The sequence below is a fragment of the Octopus sinensis genome, linkage group LG6 (assembly GCF_006345805.1).
Source record: "Octopus sinensis linkage group LG6, ASM634580v1, whole genome shotgun sequence".
Classification (NCBI taxonomy): Eukaryota; Metazoa; Mollusca; class Cephalopoda; order Octopoda; family Octopodidae; genus Octopus; species Octopus sinensis.
The window spans coordinates 117,833,883-117,857,856 of record NC_043002.1 but is presented as its reverse complement, the minus strand read 5'-3'; the positions used below and the strand labels follow the sequence as shown (position 1 = coordinate 117,857,856).

The 23,974-nt window shown below is 36.4% G+C and overlaps 1 protein-coding gene across 2 annotated transcripts in view; it reads left to right on the top strand.

Moving 5' to 3' along the window:
- The window catches only part of LOC115212792 (chromatin-remodeling ATPase INO80-like), an 87,315-nt gene extending 66,018 nt beyond the window's left edge, over positions 1–21,297 (top strand). For both annotated transcript variants that reach the window (XM_029781490.2, XM_029781491.2), the window contains exons 28-36: positions 458–585; positions 6,092–6,259; positions 7,532–7,690; positions 8,652–8,754; positions 11,301–11,395; positions 12,769–12,882; positions 14,285–14,393; positions 15,212–15,409; positions 17,322–21,297. In XM_029781490.2, coding sequence (XP_029637350.1) covers positions 458–585; positions 6,092–6,259; positions 7,532–7,690; positions 8,652–8,754; positions 11,301–11,395; positions 12,769–12,882; positions 14,285–14,393; positions 15,212–15,409; positions 17,322–17,407 — 1,160 coding nt within the window. In that variant the 3' untranslated portion in view covers positions 17,408–21,297. The remainder of the gene's footprint in view (positions 1–457; positions 586–6,091; positions 6,260–7,531; positions 7,691–8,651; positions 8,755–11,300; positions 11,396–12,768; positions 12,883–14,284; positions 14,394–15,211; positions 15,410–17,321) is intronic.
- The last annotated feature ends 2,677 nt before the right edge of the window (positions 21,298–23,974 follow it).

The window sequence follows — 23,974 nt, the reverse complement described above, 5'->3', positions numbered from 1 at the left end:
GATAGGACAAACATTTTCTACACTGGCTAAACCTTCATGAATTTCATGTTCCAAAAGATGTAACCTTTCAGTGAATTTACTGAATGGTGGACAAGGGTGGTGTGAATGGGGCTACTCTCAGTATTTGCCTGCAGGATAAAGATCACAGCTGGAAGAGGATAACTGCTTTTGACAGTTGCTCTTGAAATTGCAACTGTCTTTCAATTGGAGCGTCCCTTTGCAGTCAACACACATGGAAAATAACAGTATGAAAACTGCTTTTTTCCCATGCCCATTTTTCAAAACCAGTTTTACTTAAATCCCACTGTAATGTCACCCTTGTAGCAAATATCATTTGGAAAAATTTTTTCAACTAATAAAGTGTTTAATTAACTGACAGGGCAGTTTTAGAGAAAATTTAAATTCTTGTTCAGATTCATTACTTTGTTGCTTTAATTATTTTATGTTTGTATTTTAGACAAAGAAACATTGGTGACAGATGCTGGCAAGCTTACTGTATTGGATTCATTGTTACACAGATTAAAGAAAGACGGTCATCGAGTATTGATATATTCACAAATGACACGTATGATTGACCTGTTAGAGGTAAATCTCACCTTTTTTCTTCTTTTGCAACTTATTCTTTACCTTTTACTTGTTTCAGTCATTGAACTGCAGCCATGCTGGGCGACCTTCGTGAAGAGTTTAGTCAAGCAAGTCAACTCCCCTGTACTTATTTTCTAAGTTTGGCACTAATTCTATCAGTGTCTTTTGCCAGTCCAATAAGTTAGAGATATGTAGATAACCAACAATTGTCAAGACTCAGCATAAACACAGAGACACATACATACATATACGTATATATATCATTGCTATTATGTTAAACTGTCATATGTCTAAACTTGACCAAATGCGGGTTTCTCTCTTTTTTTTTTCCCCAAGTATTTATTTTTGCTTGCAATAGCTGCTTCTTTTGGTCAAACTATTGCATCTCCAGCTCTTCAGATGCCAAGATATCAAAACTTGTCAAAGTGTAGTACGATGACTGGTTTTGGTATGGAATGGTGAAACTATTTTTTCAATTTCTGAAAAAGCAACGTTTTGGACTTACAACTTTTTTGCATAATAGCAACAATATATCTATAAAAGAAAGTTTGTGTGTGAGCATATGTTCCTCATGCATTCAGAAACTGAGTTGCCGATTTTGATATATGAAGTATCAAAAGATTCAGTAATTGTTTGGCTATCAAATAAACTTTATTTTCATTTACATATTTTTTATGTTTTCTCAACAATCAGCTTTAGTTATTTGAAAAGCATTACTCTACAATGACCAGGTTTCATTAGAAAGTGAAAATAGTTTCACACTTTCAATTTCAACCAAAATGACAAAGTGTTGCATTACGAGAGTGACGATGTGTGAATAATGAAAGTAATGTTTCTCCAAATTATTCACATCTCTACTATAATAAAGAAAGCTACTTATCATCTACAGGGGTTCGACAAAATAATGGAAACACCTAGCATCATAGCATCATAATTTTGAAATATCTATAAAACCGTAAAATGCTTGTTTATTTTTGTTTTTTGATTTGTTATTAGTGTTGCTTAATGTTTTGCTAAAATTACTGTTTCTTTTCAAATATCATCAGAAAAAGGTAATTAAAATTTATTAAAATGACAGATCTATTGGCTTTCAAAGAGGTCAAATTGTTGGTGCTCGTATGGCAGGCGCTAGCATAACAAAAGCAGCCAAAATGTATGGTGTATCAAGAAGTACTGTCTCGAAAGTAATGACAGCCTTTGAGAAGGAGGGAAAAACTTTGTTGAAACAAAACACTGGAAGAAAACCAAAACTTTCAGATAGGGACTGTCAGACTCTTACGTGAATTGTTAGAAAGGATCACAAAAATACAGCTCCCAAAAGTACTGCAGAGCTTAATGACCACTTTGAGAACCCAGTTTCCACCAAAACTGTTTGCCAAGAGCTGCACAAAGCCAGATTTCACGGAAGAGCTGCAATCAGAAAATCCCTACTTTCAAAAACAAACATTGCAAAGTGTTTAGAGTGGAGTAAAAACCTACCAAATTGGTGCCTATTGTAGTGGAAGAATGTTATTTTCTCGGATGAGACATCTTTTACCTTATTTCCAACCACTGGCTGAGTATACGTGTAGAGACAGCCAAAAGAAGCATTTGACCCAGACTGCCTTCTGTTAAACATGGAGGAGGATCTGTAATGGTGGGGGGGGGCATATCTTGGAAATCTGCTGGCCCAATGGTTTCCCTTCATGGCAGAATTAATAGTCAAGACTATTTAAGCATTTTATCTGATCAAATGCATCCTATGGTTGCAGAACTGTTTCTGGAGGGAAATGCAATCTTTCAGGATGATAATGCACCAATTCACACAGCTAAAGTTGTTACTGAATGGCACAAGGAATATTCTAGTGAAGTGGAACATCTTATCTGGCCATTACAGTTCCCAGATCTGAATATTATTGAACATTTATGGCGCAGTTTAGAAAAACAAGTAAGGAGTCAATATCCTCCACCATCATCACTACAAGAACTGGAGAGTGTTTTAGCTGAAGAATGGACAAAAAGTCCTTTGGAAACAATTCAAACTCTGTATGAGTCCATACCTCATAAAATTCAAGCTGTAATTACTTTAAATAATTTGTTTGAAATTTTAAGGTGTTTCTATTATTTTGTCCAACCCCTGTATCTATCTATATATATATATATATTGGGTCATCCCAACGAGTACAGTGAAGAATTCCGGGTAGAGGTTGGGGTCCACCAAGGTTCAGTCCTCAGCCCCCTCCTATTTATCATAGTCCTCCAGGCAATAACGGAAGAATTTAAGACAGGATGCCCCTGGGAGCTCCTCTATGCTGATGACCTTGCTCTAATTGCTGAGTCACTATCAGAACTGGAGGAGAAGTTTCAGGTGTGGAAACAAGGATTAGAATCAACCTAGCCAAAACCAAAGTCCTAATAAGTAGGAAGGTGGACCAACCACAAACGACTTCAGGTAGATGGCCCTGCTCGATCTGTAAAAAAGGTGTAGGTAGAAACTCTATAAGGTGCACCAAGTGTAAGCTATGGACACATAAGAGGTGCAGCAATGTCAAAGGTAGGCTAACTGGGAAGATAGTTTTCGTATGTGGCAAATGCTCAGGAGAAATAAACACTGGAAATGTGCAGAGACCAACTTCTACCACGTTCCAGGGAGACAAACTAGAAGTAGTTGATAGCTTCCGCTACCTAGGAGACCAAGTTAGTAGCGGGGGTGGGTGTGCTGAAAGTGTAACTGCTAGAGTAAGAATAGCCTGGGCAAAGTTTAGAGAGCTCTTACCCCTGCTGGTGACCAAAGGCCTCTCGCTCAGAGTAAAAGGCAGACTTTATGATGCATGTGTACGTACAGCCATGCTACATGGTAGTGAAACATGGGCCGTGACTGCTGAGGATATGCGTAAGCTCGCAAGAAATGAAGCCAGTATGCTCCGATGGATGTGTAATGTCAGTGTTCATAATCGTCAGAGTGTAAGTACCTTGAGAGAAAAGTTGAACCTAAGAAGCGTCAGTTGTGGTGTGCAAGAGAGACGGCTGCACTGGTATGGTCATATGACGAGAATGGCTGAAGATAGTTGTGTGCAAAAGTGCTACACCCTAGCAGTTGAGGGAACCTGTGGAAGAGGTAGACCCAGGAAAACCTGGGACGAAGTGGTGAAGCACGACCTACGAACTTTAGGTCTCACCAAGGAAATGACTAGAGACCGAGACCTATGGAAGTATGTTGTGCGTGAGAAGACCCGGCAAGACTAGTCAGGCTATAACCCGTGGCCCCTACCTGGGACGTAGTCAGTCCACCTGTGCATACCTTCCTTCTTGTGACACTTGTGAAGACCTGTTGAGGCAAGTGAAAATCAAACAAAATCAAAATAGATGAACATCAATGGAATTTGTATCTTTGTGGTACCAGTGCCGGTGGCACACAAGAAAACCATCCGAACGTGGCCGTAGCCAGTACCGCACCGACTGGCCTCCATGCTGTGGGCACGTAACAATCACCATCCAATCGTGGCCGATCGCCAGCCTAATCTGGCTCCTGTGTCGGTGGCACATAAAAAACACCATCCGAGCGTGGTCGTCTGCTAGCCTTGTCTGGCACCTGTGTCGGTGGCACATAAAAAAACACCATCCGAGCGTGGTCGTCTGCTAGCCTTGTCTGGCACCTGTGTCGGTGGCACATAAAAAAACACCATCCGAGCGTGGTCGTCTGCTAGCCTTGTCTGGCACCTGTGTCGGTGGCACATAAAATCACCCACTACACTCTCGGAGTGGTTGGCGTTAGGAAGGGCATCCAGCTGTAGAAACACTGCCAGATCTGACTGGCCTGGTGCAGCCTTCGGGCTCCCCAGACCCCAGTTGAACCGTCCAACCCATGCCAGCATGGAAAGCGGACGTTAAATGATGATGATGATGTTGATGATGATGATCCCATAAGTAATGCAGACGTACATAGTTTGTGATTCTTCTTAAGAACAGAAAGCACTTTCATGCAAATTGTACCCTCCTCCCACCTTCATTTCTAAACAAGCAATGACTTCCATTACGCCAGTAATCCAGTTCACGATATATCAGCTGTACTGTTTCCTCCCATAAGAAAGGGACACATAATACTATGAGGCTGTAGATCATAACACCCAAGCAGTGCTGTGATACATTTTGCTAGTGTGTATACAGATGGACTTCTTTCAGTTTCTGCCTGCTCGATCCACTCAGATGGCTTCGGTCAGTCTGAGGCTCTAGTGGAAGACACACCTGTTGAGCTGTTATTTTCTTGCACTTATAAGCGTATGTATGTATATATGTATATGCATGAGCAAGTGTGTGTGTATATAGCCATGTCTAATGTACAGACATATAAATATATGTATGTTTGTATCTTTATGATTGTATGTATTTCTTTCTCTCTCTCTCTCTATCTATCTATCTATCTATCTATCTATCTATATATATATATATATATATATATATATATATAGTCATTTAATGTCCATTTTCCATGCTGACATGGGTTAGTGGTTTGATAGGATTCAAAGAGTCATATGGTCATGTCAAATACCAATGTTAGCTTTGATTTGGTTCTTATGGCTGGGTGACCTTTCAAGTGCCAACAACTTTACAAAGTGTACTGGGTGCTTTTTTTTTTGTTCTGACATGGTTGCCAAGCAACATGCAAAGCAAGAAAAGAACAGGAAGGAGAAAAAAAAATAGAAAAACAAAGGGAGTGAAGAAGAAAAGAAACACCTCCGCACCTATGAGGAGGGGTAGGGGCAATGATTCTATACCAAGTGTTGAGAGAATAGAGTGTGAAGGAAGAGCAAGCCTGGCTAGCTTGTAATAGAGATAGAAGGCTGAGTAGTTTGGAAGGGTGGCAAGAAGAGAGAAGATACAGTGGATTGCAGGGATAGGGAGATGATGATGGTGAGAGGTATAGGAATGATTGGGGGGGGGATTTGTTAAGTGGGGTGTGATGGTAAATACGAGAAGTTGTTGAGAATAACAGCTGGTAAGAGAGGTCTTCAGAAGAGAGCAATGACTGAAGACAGGGAATTGGGAGCGTAATATACCTATTCTACTCTTAGGTGATTACAGCTGCTGAATTGTACCATCGATAGAGAAGTGATAAGTTTTAGGGGATGAGATGTGAGGGAAATGCTTGGCAGGACAGAGAAGAGGGACAGAGCCCCACACATAGTCTCAACTGTTTTATTGATATAGATGTAGTGATTGTGTCCTGTTGATGGAGGTACGTAGATGGTCAGTTCCTCGTTGAAGAATTTCACTTGTTCAAGTTATTTAAAAACATCTGGTAACTTATCTGTTGAACTTCATACACAACAGAGGTCTTTTGTAATGTATTTATCATATACCAGCACATGTAACTGTGACTATAAATACACACATATAACAAACTCGGGTCATATTGTATTGTTTGATAACATTTGATATTATATTACTGTTTGTATTATTTTGCTTCTATATATATTTATTATATATCTTATTTTCTTCTCTCTCTCTCTCTCTCTCTCTCTTTCAGGAATATATGTGGCACCGTAAGCATACATATATGAGGCTAGATGGCTCATCAAAAATATCTGAGAGAAGAGATATGGTTGCTGATTTCCAAAACCGATCTGACATATTTGTATTTCTTTTGAGTACAAGAGCAGGAGGGCTTGGCATTAACCTCACTGCTGCTGATACTGTAAGTACCACCAGTCTTTTTGCCAAAAATCTCACTTACTTTTTATTGCTTCCTTTTAGTAGTGTTTTATTATTTGTTATAATATAACCTATTACTTAATATTTGTGCTTTAATATATTTACTAAGGCGGCAAGCTGGCAGAATCATTACTGTACCAGACAAAGCACTTTGTCCATCTTTACATTCTGAGTTCAAATTCCACTGGGGTCAGCTTTGCCCTTTGCCCTTTCGGGGTCAGTTAAATAAGTACCAGTTAAGCATTGGGAGTCAATGTCATCGACTGGTCTCTTCCCCCGACTTGATGGCCTTGTGCTAAAATTTGAAACCACTCTGTTTACTGTAGCATAAAATTCTAGTTAGATGAATTCTGTTGTTGCTATTTGTATCACTATTGCTGTTTTGTTTTTTTTTGTTATCTCTGTAATTGTTGTTTTTATTGTGATGAAAATCTTTTGATAAAGCAAACATGACAGTTATGAACCAAGAGCGATCTTTAAAAAGATTTTCAATTTTTAAACAATTTTATTTTAACCTGTTTGCATCAATCAACTTTAATCCAAACATAAACTTAAGTGTTTGTCAGATTACTTGTTTGTCTCCACTATCTGAATGTGAATGGTTTAATTAAATATTTATTCTATAATCTTACCTTAAATGTCTGTTAACTAAGTGTGGCCAACTGTATATCCTACAAACTAGTTAGAGAATTCTCTTGTAATTTATTGTCATGATAGGAGCAAGTGTGGCCATGTGGTAAGAAGTTTCCTTCTCAGCTACATGGTTTCTGGTTCAGTACCACCACATGGTACCTTTTGGGAAGTGTTTTCTACTGTAGCCACAGATTGATCAAAGCCTTGTAAGTGGATTTGGTTGAAAGAAACTGAAAGAAGCCCATTGTATATATGTATATAATGTGTATGTGCTACTGTCTCCTTGCTTTGACATCCTATAACAGTTGTAATAGTTAAAGTGTTTCCAATCTTCCATTAAAACATGTCTGGTCATGGGGAAATTTTACTTTGGCAACAGGAAGAGCATCCAGCCATAGAAAATCCACTTCAACAAATTCCATCCAACCCATACAAGCATGAAAAAGTGAACAGTAAAACAATGATAATGGTAGATAAGAACTAGATTAAATAACGATCTACCATCAAATTTTAATCACTAAAATAAAACAGATGAACTAATCAATTGTGATCTGTGTTGCGTTTTCAAAGATTCTGTTAATAGATTAATTCTTATGCCTATTGCGTGTGTTCTGGAATTCAGGTGATATTTTACGACAGTGACTGGAACCCCACTGTAGACCAACAAGCTATGGATCGAGCTCACCGCCTCGGACAGACTAAGCAGGTCACTGTCTATCGTCTCATCTGCAAAGGAACTATTGAAGAACGCATTCTCCAAAGAGCCAAAGAGAAAAGTGAGGTGAGTAACTTAAATATACTTGATACATGTATAAATATATAAAAAAGATGACTTTAAGTATTCTTTATGTAAATATACCTGAATTCTTTAGAATGGAAACAGATGTTGTCCAAATGTTTGCATAGAGTTCTTAAGAAGATCAATGTTTGATAGAGAGCTTAAACTGTTTCAATTGCAAAAACGTCTCACAAGAATCCATTCAGGACAAACATGGGCATAAATTTAAAAGAAACTTCTGTTTGAATTAGCCTGTATCAACAAAATAAAGGGGAAATAGGCACAAGTTTTCAGAATGTGGATTTATAAGCTTCTTTTCAATGGATGAGATACAGAGTAGAGCTGTGATTAACACTGGTTCCAATTAGTCAAATCAGTGCATTTTAGGCCATCTTTTGTTATCTCATCCATTGAAAAGAAGCTTATAAATCCACATTCTGAAAACTTGTGCCTATTTCCCCTTTATTTTGTTGATACAGGCTAATTCAAACAGAAGTTTCTTTTAAATTTATGCACATGTCTTTCCTGAATGGATTCTTGTGAGACAAATGCCTTAGAAACGTTTTTGCAATTGAAACAGTTTAAGCTTTCTATCAAACATTGATCTTCTTAAGAACTCTATGCAAACATTTGGACAACATCTGTTTCCATTCTCACCCTAAGAACTTTTAACATGACTAAATTTATACCACCTAGAAGAATTTTTTCTTCACATCTCAGTGCATAAACTTGCTAACATCTCTTTGTCTTTTATACTTTGGCTTGTATTGTGAAGTGAGTTTTTAGGAATTATTGTGCAATCCAGCCCACAAGGTCTAGTTTATGCTTCAGTCTGGCCTGCAAAGCCACTCGAGTTTGACACACCTAATTTAGAGGCCCAATAAGTCTTGAGAATTACTCATTTTATTTGTTATTTTTGTAATCACTATGAAAATCTGTTAATTTTCCACACCTTTTTGTGTAGATACAACGTATGGTAATCAGTGGAGGAAACTTCCGTCCAGATACACTGAAACCAAAAGAAGTTGTTTCCTTATTGATTGATGATGATGAAATGGAAACAAAATGTAAGCTCTGATTCTTTTCTTTATTTTGGTTAACTAGAGAGGGAAAGGTCGATGACCAGATTGTTGAGATTAATGTAGTTGATAGATAAATTTGAACTTATATAGAACATCATCTGGGCAGAAGAGAAATTACAGAAGACTGCTGTATTTTGTACAGATGCAGAAACTGGGGTGAGACATTGTATGAATGATAGGTGAGAGAAGGACAGGAAGATCAAGTCAGACAGGGTAGCGGGAATAAGCAGCTTGTTAGTTCAAAGATGCTATCTTCATTGTAGTAGAAGTAACAAAGAGAAAAAACGTAAATTTGTGAGATTTTTTTCCTTTAATTGAATGGCAGTTTTATGATGTAATTGACCATGTTTAAGATATGTTAACAGTTAAGGTGGGTAGCATTTATGCTTTATACAGAATTAAAAACCAATCAGACCTAAATTATTATCTTGCACTACAGAGAGAGTCTGATCTTTGTGTATGGTTTTAAGCATCAGCAATTGTGAGGACTTACAACTTTGAGAGTTTTAGCTGTATAGGGAAAGTGTGAGGAAGGATAGTTACAGAAGAATGTTGTCAAGGATTCTGCTCAGCAATGTTCTCCAGGACATTACTTAAGGTTCTAGATGACTTCTGATAGCTTTCAAAGGGGTGTATCTTTTATATGTAGGGGTGTGCTAGAGGAACTAATAGCAAGTAGTTAATGTACAGTGTGAGTGACATGGCTGAAATTTCAACACGCCAGTGTTAAGGTAATATTTATCCCCACTTAAACGGAGATGTTCAATAAGGACAAATATTACTGCAGTGGTTACCATCAGAGAAACTCTGATGTCGGCCTTTTGGTGCAAAATGCACTCTTGTTTTTATCCCTAGCAGGGAGATATATCCCCACTACCTCTAGTGCCAAGGCCACCAGACCACATGATTTTGTCCTTGTTTGGTCTTATCAAGGATGGGCACTTGACCACTAGAGACAGCAGCAATGCATCTCTTTGCCGGGAACATATAGATTGACAGTACCAAAACAGGTGCTGGCGACAGAGGCAGGTATTAATGCAGAGAGGTAATATTCATCCCGATTTAAACGTGGACGTTCTGTTAGAACAAACTTTACTTCAGTAGTTACCATGAGAAACCAGAGCAGTGTGTTCTGACAAGAAATTTCCAGGGCAAGAGACTGGTGGGCAGTGAAGATAATGAGATATTATCAGGACCAATCTGGTTGGAGTTTTTATATTTGGCATATCTCTCTTTCTCTCTCTCTCAGTAGAAAAACCGAGTTTAGTAAGGGTTTTATGTGTGCACGAAATTTAGAGCAAAATATAAGGCAAATAAGCTAGGTTCATTAACAGGAGAACTGCTATGAGAACCATATTGATTTAACAGTGGTCAGGAAAAGAATTCTGCAAAATTAATGGAAAAACCCCTTGGTAGTTTAGAAATCCCAGCTGCAATTTCACAGGCAGCAGAATTTGGAGGTTATGACTAGATGATGAGCATTGCATCCTTCATTTTTGTGTTGCCCATCAGATATTGCAGCTCCCTGTTGAACATGGGGAGGTTGATTTCCTCCAAGTGTTTTGTAAGCAGTATTCTTTTCCTCAGCAGTTCTGATGTTATGGGCTTTGGTTGTGTGTGCAATGTGGAGAGACATACTTAGAATTATATCAATCACGTGCTTAATTGTCTTGAATACCGCAGAGATGGAAACATTTCCTAAAAAGGCTTGTGAAGCTAAAACTGGCAAAGGTTTTTGGTCAAATGGCATGATGGTTGGATTGAGGGAAATGTAGAAGGTAGATGTGGCTATTGACTGTTAGAGACAGCTGCAAAACAAGGTAATATTTGGTGTTTGTCTATGGATAAGATATCTCAAGAATTGCTGGATGGATTCAGATAAAACTTTCAGGGATGTTTGACCTTGTGACTGGCACAGTCTCATTAGATTTTGGAATCGATCCAGTACAGAACAAGGATTCTGGATTATTTTTCCGATGTCTTTACTTTACATATATATGTAAAGTTCCATATAGTTCTCTTGTACACACACACACGCATTTTCAGCGTTGAACATTACCATTCCATTTCCATTGTACATACACACATGCAAACATACCCCTCTTTTACACGCACATATCATGCTTTTTCACTCCTTCCTTTGTTTCATCCATTACCCCTTCCTTTCTTGTTCATGTGACACTCTCTTTTCCATTTTGTTTCATCTTTCTCATTACTTTCTCTCACTACTTCTCCTTCACTGTATTAGTATTTCATCTCCTTTCCTTTCACCTCTCACTCAATATATGTATATATATTTGGATTATTTTTCCATTTGAGAGCAGTCAGGTTCAGTTTTAGTATTCTTGTTTATGAGAGTAGTCCAGGTTATTTCAGATATTCTCATTTTAAAAATCATCTTCAGCTAATTGTTGAGAGGATATTGGTGTTGCCTTGGCGGGGGTTTGCACTCTCTGAATGCTCTTGTTATAATTAATTTATGTTTTGACTTATTTTAGTTGCACTTATACTCAAACTGTTCCAATGTTTAGTAATTCTTTCAGTGAAACAACGTCAAGAAGAAAAGCGTTTTCGTGAGAAGGAGACTAAAGAACGAAAACGCAAGCGAGAAAAACTTACTGAAAAGGTGAACGGTCTTTTTTTTTCCCCCTTTAGAAATTATGAAAATACGTTTCTTGTGACTAGTACTCAAAAATTTTTATTCAAAGGTAATAGAAGCAACAATAATAAATACAACTTATGTCACTAGGAGTATGTTCTGTATTCTTGTATTCTTATACTGGCTTCGGTCATTCAGGAGAATGAGAAAGAAGTGGCTATTCTGGGGCAAGCCCTTGAAACATTTGTTGATTGATAAGATCTGCTCTATTATATTTAATACTTATGTCAGTCTGGTACATATCATATTTATTCATGTATAATGCATCCTTCTTTTTCAAAATTCTTAGCCTAGAAGTCATTAGGCATGCATTTTGCATGAGAACTAAGCATATATATTTAGATAGATATGTTTGGTGTACACACACACATTAGAGAAAGCATTCAACTGTAGAAACAATGCCCATACTGAGAGATTGGAGCAAGGCCCAGTTCCTTCTTTTTCGAAATTCTTATCCAGAAGTCATTAGGCATGCATTTGCATGAGAACAAGCATATATATTTAGATAGATATGTTTGTGTACACACACACATTAGAGAAAGCATTCAACTGTAGAAACAATGCCCATACGAGAGATTGGAGCAAGGCCCAGTCCTCTAACCCATTGGATTCTGTTGGACTTATCAAACATGCCACCATAGGAAGCAGACATACAATTATGATGATGGGGTTTTTTTTTTCTTTTATTTATTTTTTTTTTTGCACTTTCAAAATGCAGATTAACTTTGTGCTTTACACACAAATGCATTTTATTGGTCAATATTTATTGAATGATCAAGTTACCTTTTTACACAACCAGTTGTGTTGTTGTGTCAAATGCATACACCATACATATATAAATATGCATGGTGTTTGCACACGATTACTTAACTGTTTACCAAATTTTATTTGCATGATATTGATCAACCCAAGGCTATAACAGAAGACACTTGTACAAGAAATCACACAGTGGGATCAAACTGTAAACCACATGATTGTGAAGAGGAATTCTTAATCATATAGCCATGCAGGCACTTTTAAATATCAAATATGAATTAACTAGGATCTTTATTGTTTTAATTCATCAAGATAGAAGGTGGTCTTAAAAATATCCTGAATATTGATTAATTCAAAAGCAATTCCGGAATGATTTTAAGTTATAAGTACCATAATTGTATTTTATCTTTTATCTTTCTATATATTTTATAAACTACTTAGGTATCATACCAACATATATGCTGGTATGATACCCAAGTCATTTGTTTTTTTAGTTTTATTCGAATAAAGCATACATGCTTTTATACATTTTCTTTGAAAAATTGTTAACTTCTTTCTAAGACTGCTTTGAACTTGTTTTACAGACGAAAGATGTTAAACGCCTCAAAACAGAAGATAATGTTGTAATTCCTGTCCCAGATACTGATTCTGTTGCAAGCTTTGATTCTATGTCCGTTCCTGCCAGTCCACAGAGTGAGGTCAGTTACAGATTTAAAAGCATAATTTTTTTTTTTTTTTTTCTTTAAGTATGCCAAACTATCTTTGCTTTGTTATTGGATTTGTGTGTCATAAGAGTTAACTAGAAGGGTTGGCATCGTCTGGCTGTCAAGTGTTGTCTCAGAATATCTCATCCAACCCATGTTAGCATGAGAAAAGTATGTTTTACCTTACAGTAAACCTTACAAGTATTTCTGAAAGTTCAGCCATCAAAAAACTCAAAATGGAGATAAATTCTAAGGAAAATCACCTTGAGAGTGTTTTTGAATCTGCTCTTCCTTCCGATGCCCAAAAGACAATAAGAAAGCTCTAAATCCTTATGACCTTACAAATACACACCTGAAGGAATCAATGCACTCAGCAACAACTACTTTTACCAATACTACCAAATACGCAGAATTTGGAAACTGGGCAAAATCATAAATCCAACAAAAGCCCAAGTGAAGTTATCATCCTCATCCCTATTTAACATTTGTTTTCCATTCTGGCATAGGTTTGATGGCTTTATGTGGTACCAGCAGCAATACAAATGCTTTTTACATGGTACCTTGGTTTTAGGATATCAGTTCTGTTGTGGTGGGTAAGTCTTGAGTACAGCACTGCATCGCATATCTCGGTCCTCTGTCATCTTCATGAGGCTCAGCATTTTGAGATCAGCCTTCAGTACTTTGTCCTGTGTCTTTCTGAGTCTCCCTCTTCCACAACTTCCCTCCTCTTTAAGTGATCAGCACTTCTTTATGCAACTGTCCTCATCTGTCTGTATCACTTGACCAAACCAGTGCAGTCTCCTCTCTTGCACACTGCATATAACTCTTCTTATGCCTAATTTTTCTCACATACAAACTCATTACCCTCTTCTGTACACTCTCAAACATTTTACAGAAGTTTGTCTTTGGTGTCACTAACCTGCACATCCCTTTCTGTAAATCACAATAGATTCCAACCTCGAGCCTCAACCACCACACTACATAAGAACTTTTCATGAGATTATATGACAATTTCATAAAAAAAACAATAGCTAACCATGTGTATGTGTCTATGGAGTTATTTGTTGAGGATTTCAGCTCACTATTGTAAACCCCCAAACTCTTCCCTTATTTCCTGTTTTGTGTTTTTGTTTTTCCTTTATTGTCAAGTAACACTTGTTCCTGTTTCTGAAAAATTAGATATAAACCTTCAATTCTGTAGTAAAGAAGCTAGTATCTTATCCACTGAGTCTTTGCAAGTTCCACAAGGTTATCATCAGCTACAACAGTTTGTTTTTCTCATGCTAGGGTATTTCGATCATTTCATCTATTTTGTTGTGTCTCTCTTCTCTGCTAGATTCCTTCCTCTTATCACTCCCTCCTTATACATTCCTTTTCCTCTTTTCACTTATTACAGATGTCAGTTGGCAGTGAATTCAACCAACCATCAAGTAACCTTGTGATAGATGATAACAGTAATGATGCCCCTCTTGTAGTTGATGATGCACATACATCTTTCCCCCCACGTAAGTGCCACATGCCTCGGTTTCTATCAGTTTGGCATGCTTTTCTTTGATGTATTTATGAAAGATTTTTTTTTCTTATTAACCAAAGTTAGAAAAGAGAAAATATAGCAATAGGTAAGACATCAGTGATAAAAGTCACTGATAGATGAAGCAGTTCTATCCTGGAGCTGACTCTACACCATCTTTTATCAAACTATCAAGGAGGTTTCTATGAGAAATACTGGAATTAGAGATATCAACATTTAAATGCTACCCGTTACCAGAGGGGTGTTTATTTTTTAAAATTTAATTTCATTCATCAGCAGAAAATATATTTGCTTTCATTGTGTTCAAAAATAAAAAGTATTTTAACAAAACTGTTAATCAGCATCTTGTAGGTTATCATCATCATCATCATCATATGTCTGTTTTCTATAGGTTGGATGGTCTGACAGGAGCTGGCCAGTGGAAGAGCTGCCTGGGTTCCAGGCCTGTTTTGGCATGGTGTCTAAGGCAGGATGCCCTTCCTAATGCCACCCCCTTTACAAAGTGTACTGGGTGCTTTTATGCAGCACAGCACAGGTCCTTTTATGTGGTTCCAACACTCACAAGACTGCTCAGCTGAAGAGGAGAATGCAGGAGTCCTGCCTGTATGCAAGGACAACCATAATTTTACTTAGCTTGACATGTCTTCTCAAGCATAGGTAAACTATGTGAGTCCCAACATCTGAAGATCCTTTCTCACCATTTTGTCCCACATCTTCCCTTCCACATGTTCCCTCCACTCTCTTAATGGCATTCATTTTAATGTGTTTAATTTAATTTTTTTGTGATTTCAGTGGCTCCAATTCCAACACCAACAAAAAGAGGAACAGGCCGTAGTCGTGGTCGACCAAAAGGTTCAGGAGTTGGACGACGCCCACGTGGACGAGGCACTGCAAAGAAAGCTTTATCTGCTGCTGAAATCGCTGGTGCACAAGCTGGCATGACTGCAGCATATGCTGCTTATGGCTATAATTTCACAGGCCAGGCAAAAGGTCAGACACTCAGCCCTATATGTAACACATAAGTTATTTCTTTCAATTGAGAAAAATAAATATTTGTTAGCAGTGTTATTATTTCAGCTTAAAACTCAATTTAGACACTAATATCATCACCATCATCATTTTATTCTTTTTCTTTTTTTCATTCTTGCATGGGTCAGGCACAATTTGTTGTAATCTTTACAATGACCAGATGATCTTCCTCTCACCAACTTTCACCTGTTTGATAGCATGGTAATATTTTATATTCCCTGGTTCTCTAATCATGAACAGCACACTGGCTGGGCATGTTTTCTCAGAGGAATGCAAAGGGACAATGTTGCATGTGTGACAGTGATATTCTTTTACAATCGGTGCACAATATCAAGACCAGGAAACAAACTGCATGGCTGCCAAGTGGACTTCTCAGCTACACAGCCATGCCTGTGCCTTTTTGAAAAATATTCTCCTCTTGTATTTTAAGCAAGTTTCTTAATCAGCCTGTTACGCTTAGACCAACTGTTGGACAGCACTCCTGTTGTTAATTATAATAATTGGCAATTTGATGGGATGCAGAGATGGTTTGGAAATAGGAGATTTTTAAATGATAGAGAGTGAACGAAATGAAGGAACACAAGAGAATTGAATTGAGAGTGGATTGGAGTAAGAAGTGTTGTCTTTGTATTGCTTTAAGCAGGATACTGAACATAGGAACAAGAGAAAAGGCTGTGCTAGCATAAGCATGTGATGCATTTGGAGGACATGTGTTGCATAAGAAGGTGCCAAGTACTCTGAGTTATTGGAAATTGTGGGGAGAGGAAGACCAAAAAAGATGGGACTAAGTAGTGAAGACTGTTCTAAATATTTTGCATCTCACTGAAAAGATGACATAGGACTGTCTTGGTTGGTGATAGACAGTGCTGGAGAAGACTAAGCTACTCATTTAAGCACAGTGAAACATACATTAAAATGAAGGTAGTGAGGGAGGTTTGGATCCCTGTGTATATAAATGTGTGTATGTGTGTGGACCATCAGGAGTTACTGCTGAGATGCTTAAAATATCTGGTGGTGTAGGATATGGTTTAGCTGTCCACATAACCAATCAGGAAGTACAGGAAGGTGACTAGCAGCATAATAGTCAGCTGTTTCAAGGGTGAAGGAGATGCCTTAGAGAAAATTAGAGGCATCAAATTGCAGGGCCAGATCATGAATGTTACAGAAAGAGATATGTAAATCATTAGGAAGAGAATTAGCCTGGATAAGATGCAGTTTAGTTTTGTGCCAGGGAAAAATACTACTGATGCTGTCTTCCAAATGAGGCTATGTCAAAAGTATTTAGCTGAAAATAAGCCAATGTGCTTATCCTTCAACATGGTCCCTCACTCCGTAATCTCTTGGTCTATGTGGGTGCTAGGGGTAAACAAATGGCTTGTGAGATCTGTTCAAGCCATGTAATGTGGTGCAGTCAGTAAGGTGGAAGTTATCAAGTACAATAATGAATTCAGTATATGGGTTAGGGCTCACCAGTGCTTGGTTCTCAGGTTCCTACTCATCATAATCCTTCAGGCCATTACAAGTTAATTTAAACTGGATGCCACTGAGAACTTTCTTTTCTAACTCTGCTGATTTAGCTATAAGAACACGGTAGTCAGTATGGCATCCAGTTTAAATTAATTTGTAATGGCCTGAAGGATTATGATGAGTAGGAACCTGAGAACCATGCACTGCTGAGTCCTAACCCATATACTGAATTCATTATTGTTGCATGGTAGTGATACATGGGCCCTGGATGCAGAAAAAGTTAGGATGACTGTAAAATAATTACTTTCATTACTGTGTTTTTAAGACTAAAAAGAATTAATTTGCAGTAATTACTTACATTAGTAATGATGTTTTATTATGTTTTGTATTTTAATTCTCTTTTCAGGTGTTCGAGGGAGAGGATTAGCTCATTCAGCCAATAGCACACCAAATGTTTCTCCAAAATCTCTAATGAGGAATGGAACACCATAATTGAATGCTCAATCATCAGCTTCCCTTCCCTTTGGTGATCTTACATGAGCCAGGCTGAGTTTTGTCAATAGCTGACAACCATTGGACATAGGAGCTTGACTTGATGGCCTCTGTCAACTCGTGTCACTCAGTTCATGGACGACTTGATCATTGAATCAAGTGTATTTGAGACAACAGTGTCAGTGATTTCAAGTCGAGAGGAAAACAAATTGAGTAAAAAGAAAGAAAAAAAAAACCACTGGCTAAAAGTAAGCTTTAATTAACCAGACAACATGATGGTTTACTTCAACCATGATCTAATGGTAGTTACTGCTTTTCTATTTATTTTCTTCTTAAATACTATGGATTCTTTCAGTTTGTCAACTAATAATACCTTAGTTATCCTTCTATTACAAATAGGTATAGCATAAAGAAATATAGTTTCAGAATATTAGTCATAGTCTTTTCTTTTATTTTTGTCTCTTTTCTCATGATCCTATCCCCAACCTCTCTCTCTTTTTGGGAATCTATGTGTTAAATAAAGAGGCTAAGCAGTAATGTAATGAGGCCTTAAATGTGCAGCATTTATCAAAGCTATAATGGTTTGTCTATTGAACACAAGAGAAATGTTTGAGTATAAATGCACTCACAGAAGGATTTCCAAAATGCTATTTCTTACTCTATTTAAATTATTACTTTAGCTCTTATAAAAATAGTTTTAGGGAGAAATGAGTTTTTATTTTTATACTTTGTTAATTGGCATTAAAATCTGAATTGGTTTTTATATTTATTTTCTTATCAATTCTTTGAATTGATATAATGTTGATTTTTCTATTGGTATTGGTAAATTCCTGAGACTGTATCAGTTTCAACTGTTTGTGACAAATATTCCTTCAATTTTATATTAATTTGTTATGAGCTGACACATAAGTAGTGTGATTAATTGACCTGAAATGAAATTAAAGTTTTACACACACATGCGTACGTACACACACACACACACAGTCAAAATATTCTTACCTTTATTCTGAAGATAATTTCAGCTGTGACAAAAACAATTTTGGTGAGTAGTTTTCCTGAAGAACACTTCATCGAATTTAGAGCTTGAAGTTTTTTGGGGGTTTTAGGGGGATTTTTTTTTCTACCAGAATGCTCTCATGTTAAAAGATAAACTTAGTTTTAACTTTTTAACTTTTTTTATTGTTCAATCCACTTAGATTAAACAGTGAAAGAGTTCACCATTCTATGATTATATATTGTAAGGATTTTGATGTAAATCAGTTGATTATACTGTCATATGCTGAGAAGAGAACTGTGAAAGCAGCACTTAGCTAATTAATTGCAGGGCTTAATTTCTTGCAATAAAAAAAATAATAATAAAGGAAGTAAAGATGTTTGTGAAAAATAAAATGAAACTTTTTGAAGGGAACCAAATCAGGTGTGTAACAATTTGCTATATGTTCATTCATTAAATGTGAAGAGTGAGAGGAACAAATATGGAAAAAGTCAAATTAAATAAAGTGCTCAACCACACACACTCACACATGCAGGAGTAATTGAAAAAGGAAATATGAAAATACTGGTAAAGCATTCATAATGTAATAAAATCTGTTTAGTAGATAGGAATATACATGATCACATCCAAGTATATTGGTCATTTTAAACAACTTCATACTGATGGATGAATCTTGTTAGCAACATCTAGCCATACCAACTTGTAAACTCATCTTAGGATTTGTGTTAGAATTAGGAAAAAATTATGAAAGGAGAAACAATTACGGATTGATTAAATGGTTTTTTGACAGTTGTGAATTCATATTCCAGTATAGGCACTATAATATATTCTTGACCAATTAAATTTGCTTCAGTTCACTTGATAAAGTTGATTGCATTTATGTAAACCTGGTATCATAACAGAAGTAAAATAACTATCATATTTTTACAAGGTGGAAGTTTGTTTCCTGTTTCCAAAGTATTGTTGATATCAGAAAATATGCACCACCAATATATCTGTTAACAGGAGGGTTTTATTTTACACTGGGAGTAAAGTGTTGACCTTAAGTAATATTTAGTTAATTTGCATATTAACCAAAGATTCCAAGTCATCACTTTACTACTATGCAACATGTTTTAACAAGGTAAAAACATCGATGACACCTATTTGAAGACAGGTGACAAATTTTAAAGATTGACTATGTGAAGACTACAATCATTAAAAACAAAAAGTGTTTGTAAGAGAAAACTGGAGTGATAGGGTAAGTCTGTCGAAAAAGTCAAGTTGACTGCTGGGAACAAAGACTTTCACTGACATAAGTTGATAGCTGTTTATTATATATCAACTGATACTTTACTGTACAACTGCTTTCATAGTGTACAATTGTCAAGTTTTGCCTAGTTTAGTTTAGAGAGAAACAATGTAAAATTACGTATAAATAAAATATGGTGCAATATTGCAGTGCAGCAGGAATGTCACTCACTTGTTCATTGCTAATGAGGTGCTGTTAAATATTGTCCTTGCAGTGCAGGGGATAGCATTTTTGATTTCTAATCTATAACTTCCCACAAAAAGATAACAAAAATTTGCTCTGTTTTCTGTTGTATTTGCATACAATGATAATGAATTGAATAATCTAATTCTTTTACATGATAACATTTACAAACAATAATTCATTTTGCTTCAGTGTATATAAAATTATTATAATTTGTTATAAAGGTTGTTTTGACTACTAAAAAAACTCTAATATAAATATATAATCTTTAAATTTACAATTTTTCTTAGTTTCAATTACAATTCTAAAGTGGAATCACTAGTTGGTGAATTTCAGAATTCTCCCTGGAATGTATAAGTTTTTTTATGTCAATAAAATAGTTCACATATACAGAGTTTCATAAATTCCCCTTTGTAAACTGAACATAAAGGATGCTTTATGAAGGAATGAATTATAGCCAGAACAGCAATGAAATATTCTCCTCATTCTAATATCTTGTCTCAGTTACAGCAATAATAATTATGGTTCAAATAATTCAATAGACACACTGAATACCTTTTTCTTAGACATGTTTCTAAACATTCCCTTTTTTTTTTTTTTTTTTTCTGTCACAATAAATCTTATAATTTTCTGCAGTCTTTATAACTGCCACAGACCATGTATATTTCCATTCAATTCTACCCTCACCAAAATTTAAAAACCTTTAATGCATTAAACTTATTCTTTCGTTTGATTTAATTTTTTTTAATCTATTTAAATAATTTATTTGTGCAATGCTCTTATCACATTTCTTATTATTTTTCTTCTCAAACAGAAAATATATTTTACTATTTGCCAAGATTGTACCTCATTTCCATTATAAACTGTTTTCCTCTTTCTCACTTTTATATTCTCTCCATAGACAATTTACTGCTTTGTCTACTGCACATCATGGTACTGACCAAATGTTTAAATTGGTTTTTATATAATTATAGTAAAAAGAAAATTCAAAGCTAATTGGAGACTGTCCCTGTTAATTAAATATTACCCACCACCATATTCATTTTCCCTACTCATATTTTTCCCATATCTGCATATGATACACACTAAATTTTCTCTTCCAAATCACACATACACTATATATATATATATATATACATATATATAAAATGAAAAAAAAATTCAGAACATAATTCTGTCTGTTGCTTTCTGTGACACGTTTTGTACAAAGTTAACCATCTTTCTTCATGTTGGAATGTTCACTTATAAAGAAATATAAAAAAAAGGAAAAGGAAAAATAGCACATATGGGAATGGCAAAGAAATGGGTAAAAATTTTTAAATTTCACTTTGTTCTTGTTGGTTGTAAAGGAAAAAAATGCATTAAAAATTAGTGACATCTAGATATAAAACCACTAATAAAATCCTGCCTATTTTTACAATTGGATGTCTTTTGTGTTTTGTTTATTGTTGTGTATAAAACATGGTTTTTTCATCCAAATGTCACTTTTGTTTAATAACATTGCTGTGTGGATGCCCCCAGATGATAGTCCAATACATATAAATAGTGGACGTGATAGCTAGACAGAAGCGTCGCATAGAGCAAGCCGAGCCATTGGTAGGAGTCATCAGAGAGAGTTGGAGTTAATTTTTGTGAGTTATATGTTAATTGATTGCAAAAGCTTTCCCTGTGCAGGTGTGCATGTATATTGCTGTTGTTTTTGGTTCAATTGTATAAAGGAAAATGTGAATACCTGAAGCGAGAGGTATGCAGTTGTGGCAACAGGTAGCAACAATATTGTCTCGTTGGCAGTGATGGATGTAAAGGTAGAAACAGATAGAATTAAAGAATGTGGATAATTGTTAACGAATCAAGGAACAGCATTCTCTCTGGTACCACCAAAAGAATTTTCAGAAAGTTTACAAAAAAGAACAATCCTGTATAAGAGTTTAAGATTGTCCTCAGGAAAAATCGAAACCGCAACGACTAAATAACACCTGACGACTTTTGTAAGAAGAAGTCATTGTTGGGACTTGTCGAGTATGAGACCACTCGTGGTTCAATTAGTACATGCAATTAACAACCTGATCCTGCCTTAAAAGTACTCTGTAAATAATTACCAGTTGGTTGATAAAGGAAAAGGAACTAATAAATGAAAAGTGAAATCTTAATTTTACAAAAATATGGGGAATTTTGAATTTTGTTTATTATTGAAAGTGAAAAGCTGAAATTTATAACAAAGTAGAGTTACATATTAAGAAATGGTTGGTCTGTCAGAATCATTAACTTCATTTTGAAAGGTGGCTAAAATTGTCCCAATCTCTTCTTCAGGATTGATAATGATGGTAGTAGCACATCTCATTGGAGAGAAGTTGATGGCATTGAACATTCAAATGTTTATCTTCTGTTGCAGGATTTACCATTATTTTTTAATCATATCTTTCAAGCGAAGCTATTTCAGATATTTTCCTCTCTGTACATGTTCATGCTTTGTGCAGTTATAAAACTTTAATGCTTTAGGCCATTTAGCACTTCACCTATCAACTGAATTAATCTGTCGCAAAAATCTCTCTGCAACCACTTTCTCATTTCCATCACTTTTTTTTTTAATTCTTATATCTTGGTACAATCTGCACAATTTCTGAGTATAATGGTGAAAATGAGCTACAGTATCATCTTCATTCATCCATTCCACAACCTCTAACTTCATCTAGGAAATAGTTCATGTAGTGCAAATTCTTTGAAACCTTGAATTTTGTAAAGTAATTTGTAATGTCTTCAGATGCAGATTCAAATATTAAGCACGGCCACAATTTATTGTTATAAATTTGTCTACAGACTTGAAAGAATTGGTTACACACTCATCCATATCTTTCACATTAAATTCCAGAAGAAACTCCTGTACTGGTCTACCAAGCTTAACTGCTCTTGGGGAGCAATACTTAGATTTAAGAGACTGTAATAGACCTTTGTGTGGTCCAGAGATTGAATTAATGGCAAGTAGATACCAAGATGCTTTTTACCTGACATTCTGCTTCTTCATAAAAAGTTTTAGTTTGTTCTTTCACTCGGTCTCCAGAACATTCAAAACCTGCATTCACAGAACTTAAACCATGTTAGAGATGATCTCTATAACTAGTTGAAGTCCTTCATTATCAGCCAAAAAGAAGTTGTCACAGTTCTAGGACAGCACTCTTCACCCTATGAGATGACATCTGGTGTACCACAGGGATCTGTTCTTGGCCCCCTTTTATTTGTTGCATATGTTAATGACATAGATGCCAACTTAAAGAAAGCCACAGTACTGAAATATGCAGATGACATCAAGCTGTACCTCAAAATAAAGAGGACAGATCCTGTACACTATAGATCTTTATTGCAATCAGACCTGGACACAATGCAGCAGTGGATCATGGAGTGGCAACTCAAGCTGGCTGTGGACAAGTGCATTTTGGGAGGAGAAACCCAGCGTCTACTTACTCCCTCCACAACACTAGTCTCAAAAAGTCTTCATGTGAACGTGACCTGGGTGTTATTGTCGACAGCGATTTGCGTTGGACAAAACACATCGCTAAAATTGCCAAGAAGGCTGAGGGTGTCTTGGCATCACTCACCAAGTCCTTTGTGAGCTGCTCTCCGGCTTTATATAGCTATGGTGCGACCTCACCTGGAATTTGCATCACCGGTCTGGAACACCTATCTTGCCCAGGATATTAATCGTCTGGAAACCATTCAGTGACGTGCAACCAAGAGAATACCCTCCATCAGGTATTTGCCATATTCTGAACGCCTTACCTCCCTGGGCATGGATACATTGAAACTCTGACGTCTGGCAGCTGACTTGGCAGACACCCATAAAATTATTAACCATCTTACTAACAATAACTCTGAGCACCTTTCCAAACTCCACCTGTCTAACACCCGTGGACATGTTTACAAAGTCAGAAAACAGCACAGCTCCTTCCATGACTTTTGGAAACATTTTTTCCCGCTAAGAGTTGCTGAAGCATGGAACAAACTACCGGCATCAGTTGTTTGTTGTCGGAGCACTGCATCCTTCAAAACGTCCATACTTCCTGAGATTTGCCAACACTACACCTGATTTTCTCCCCTCCATACA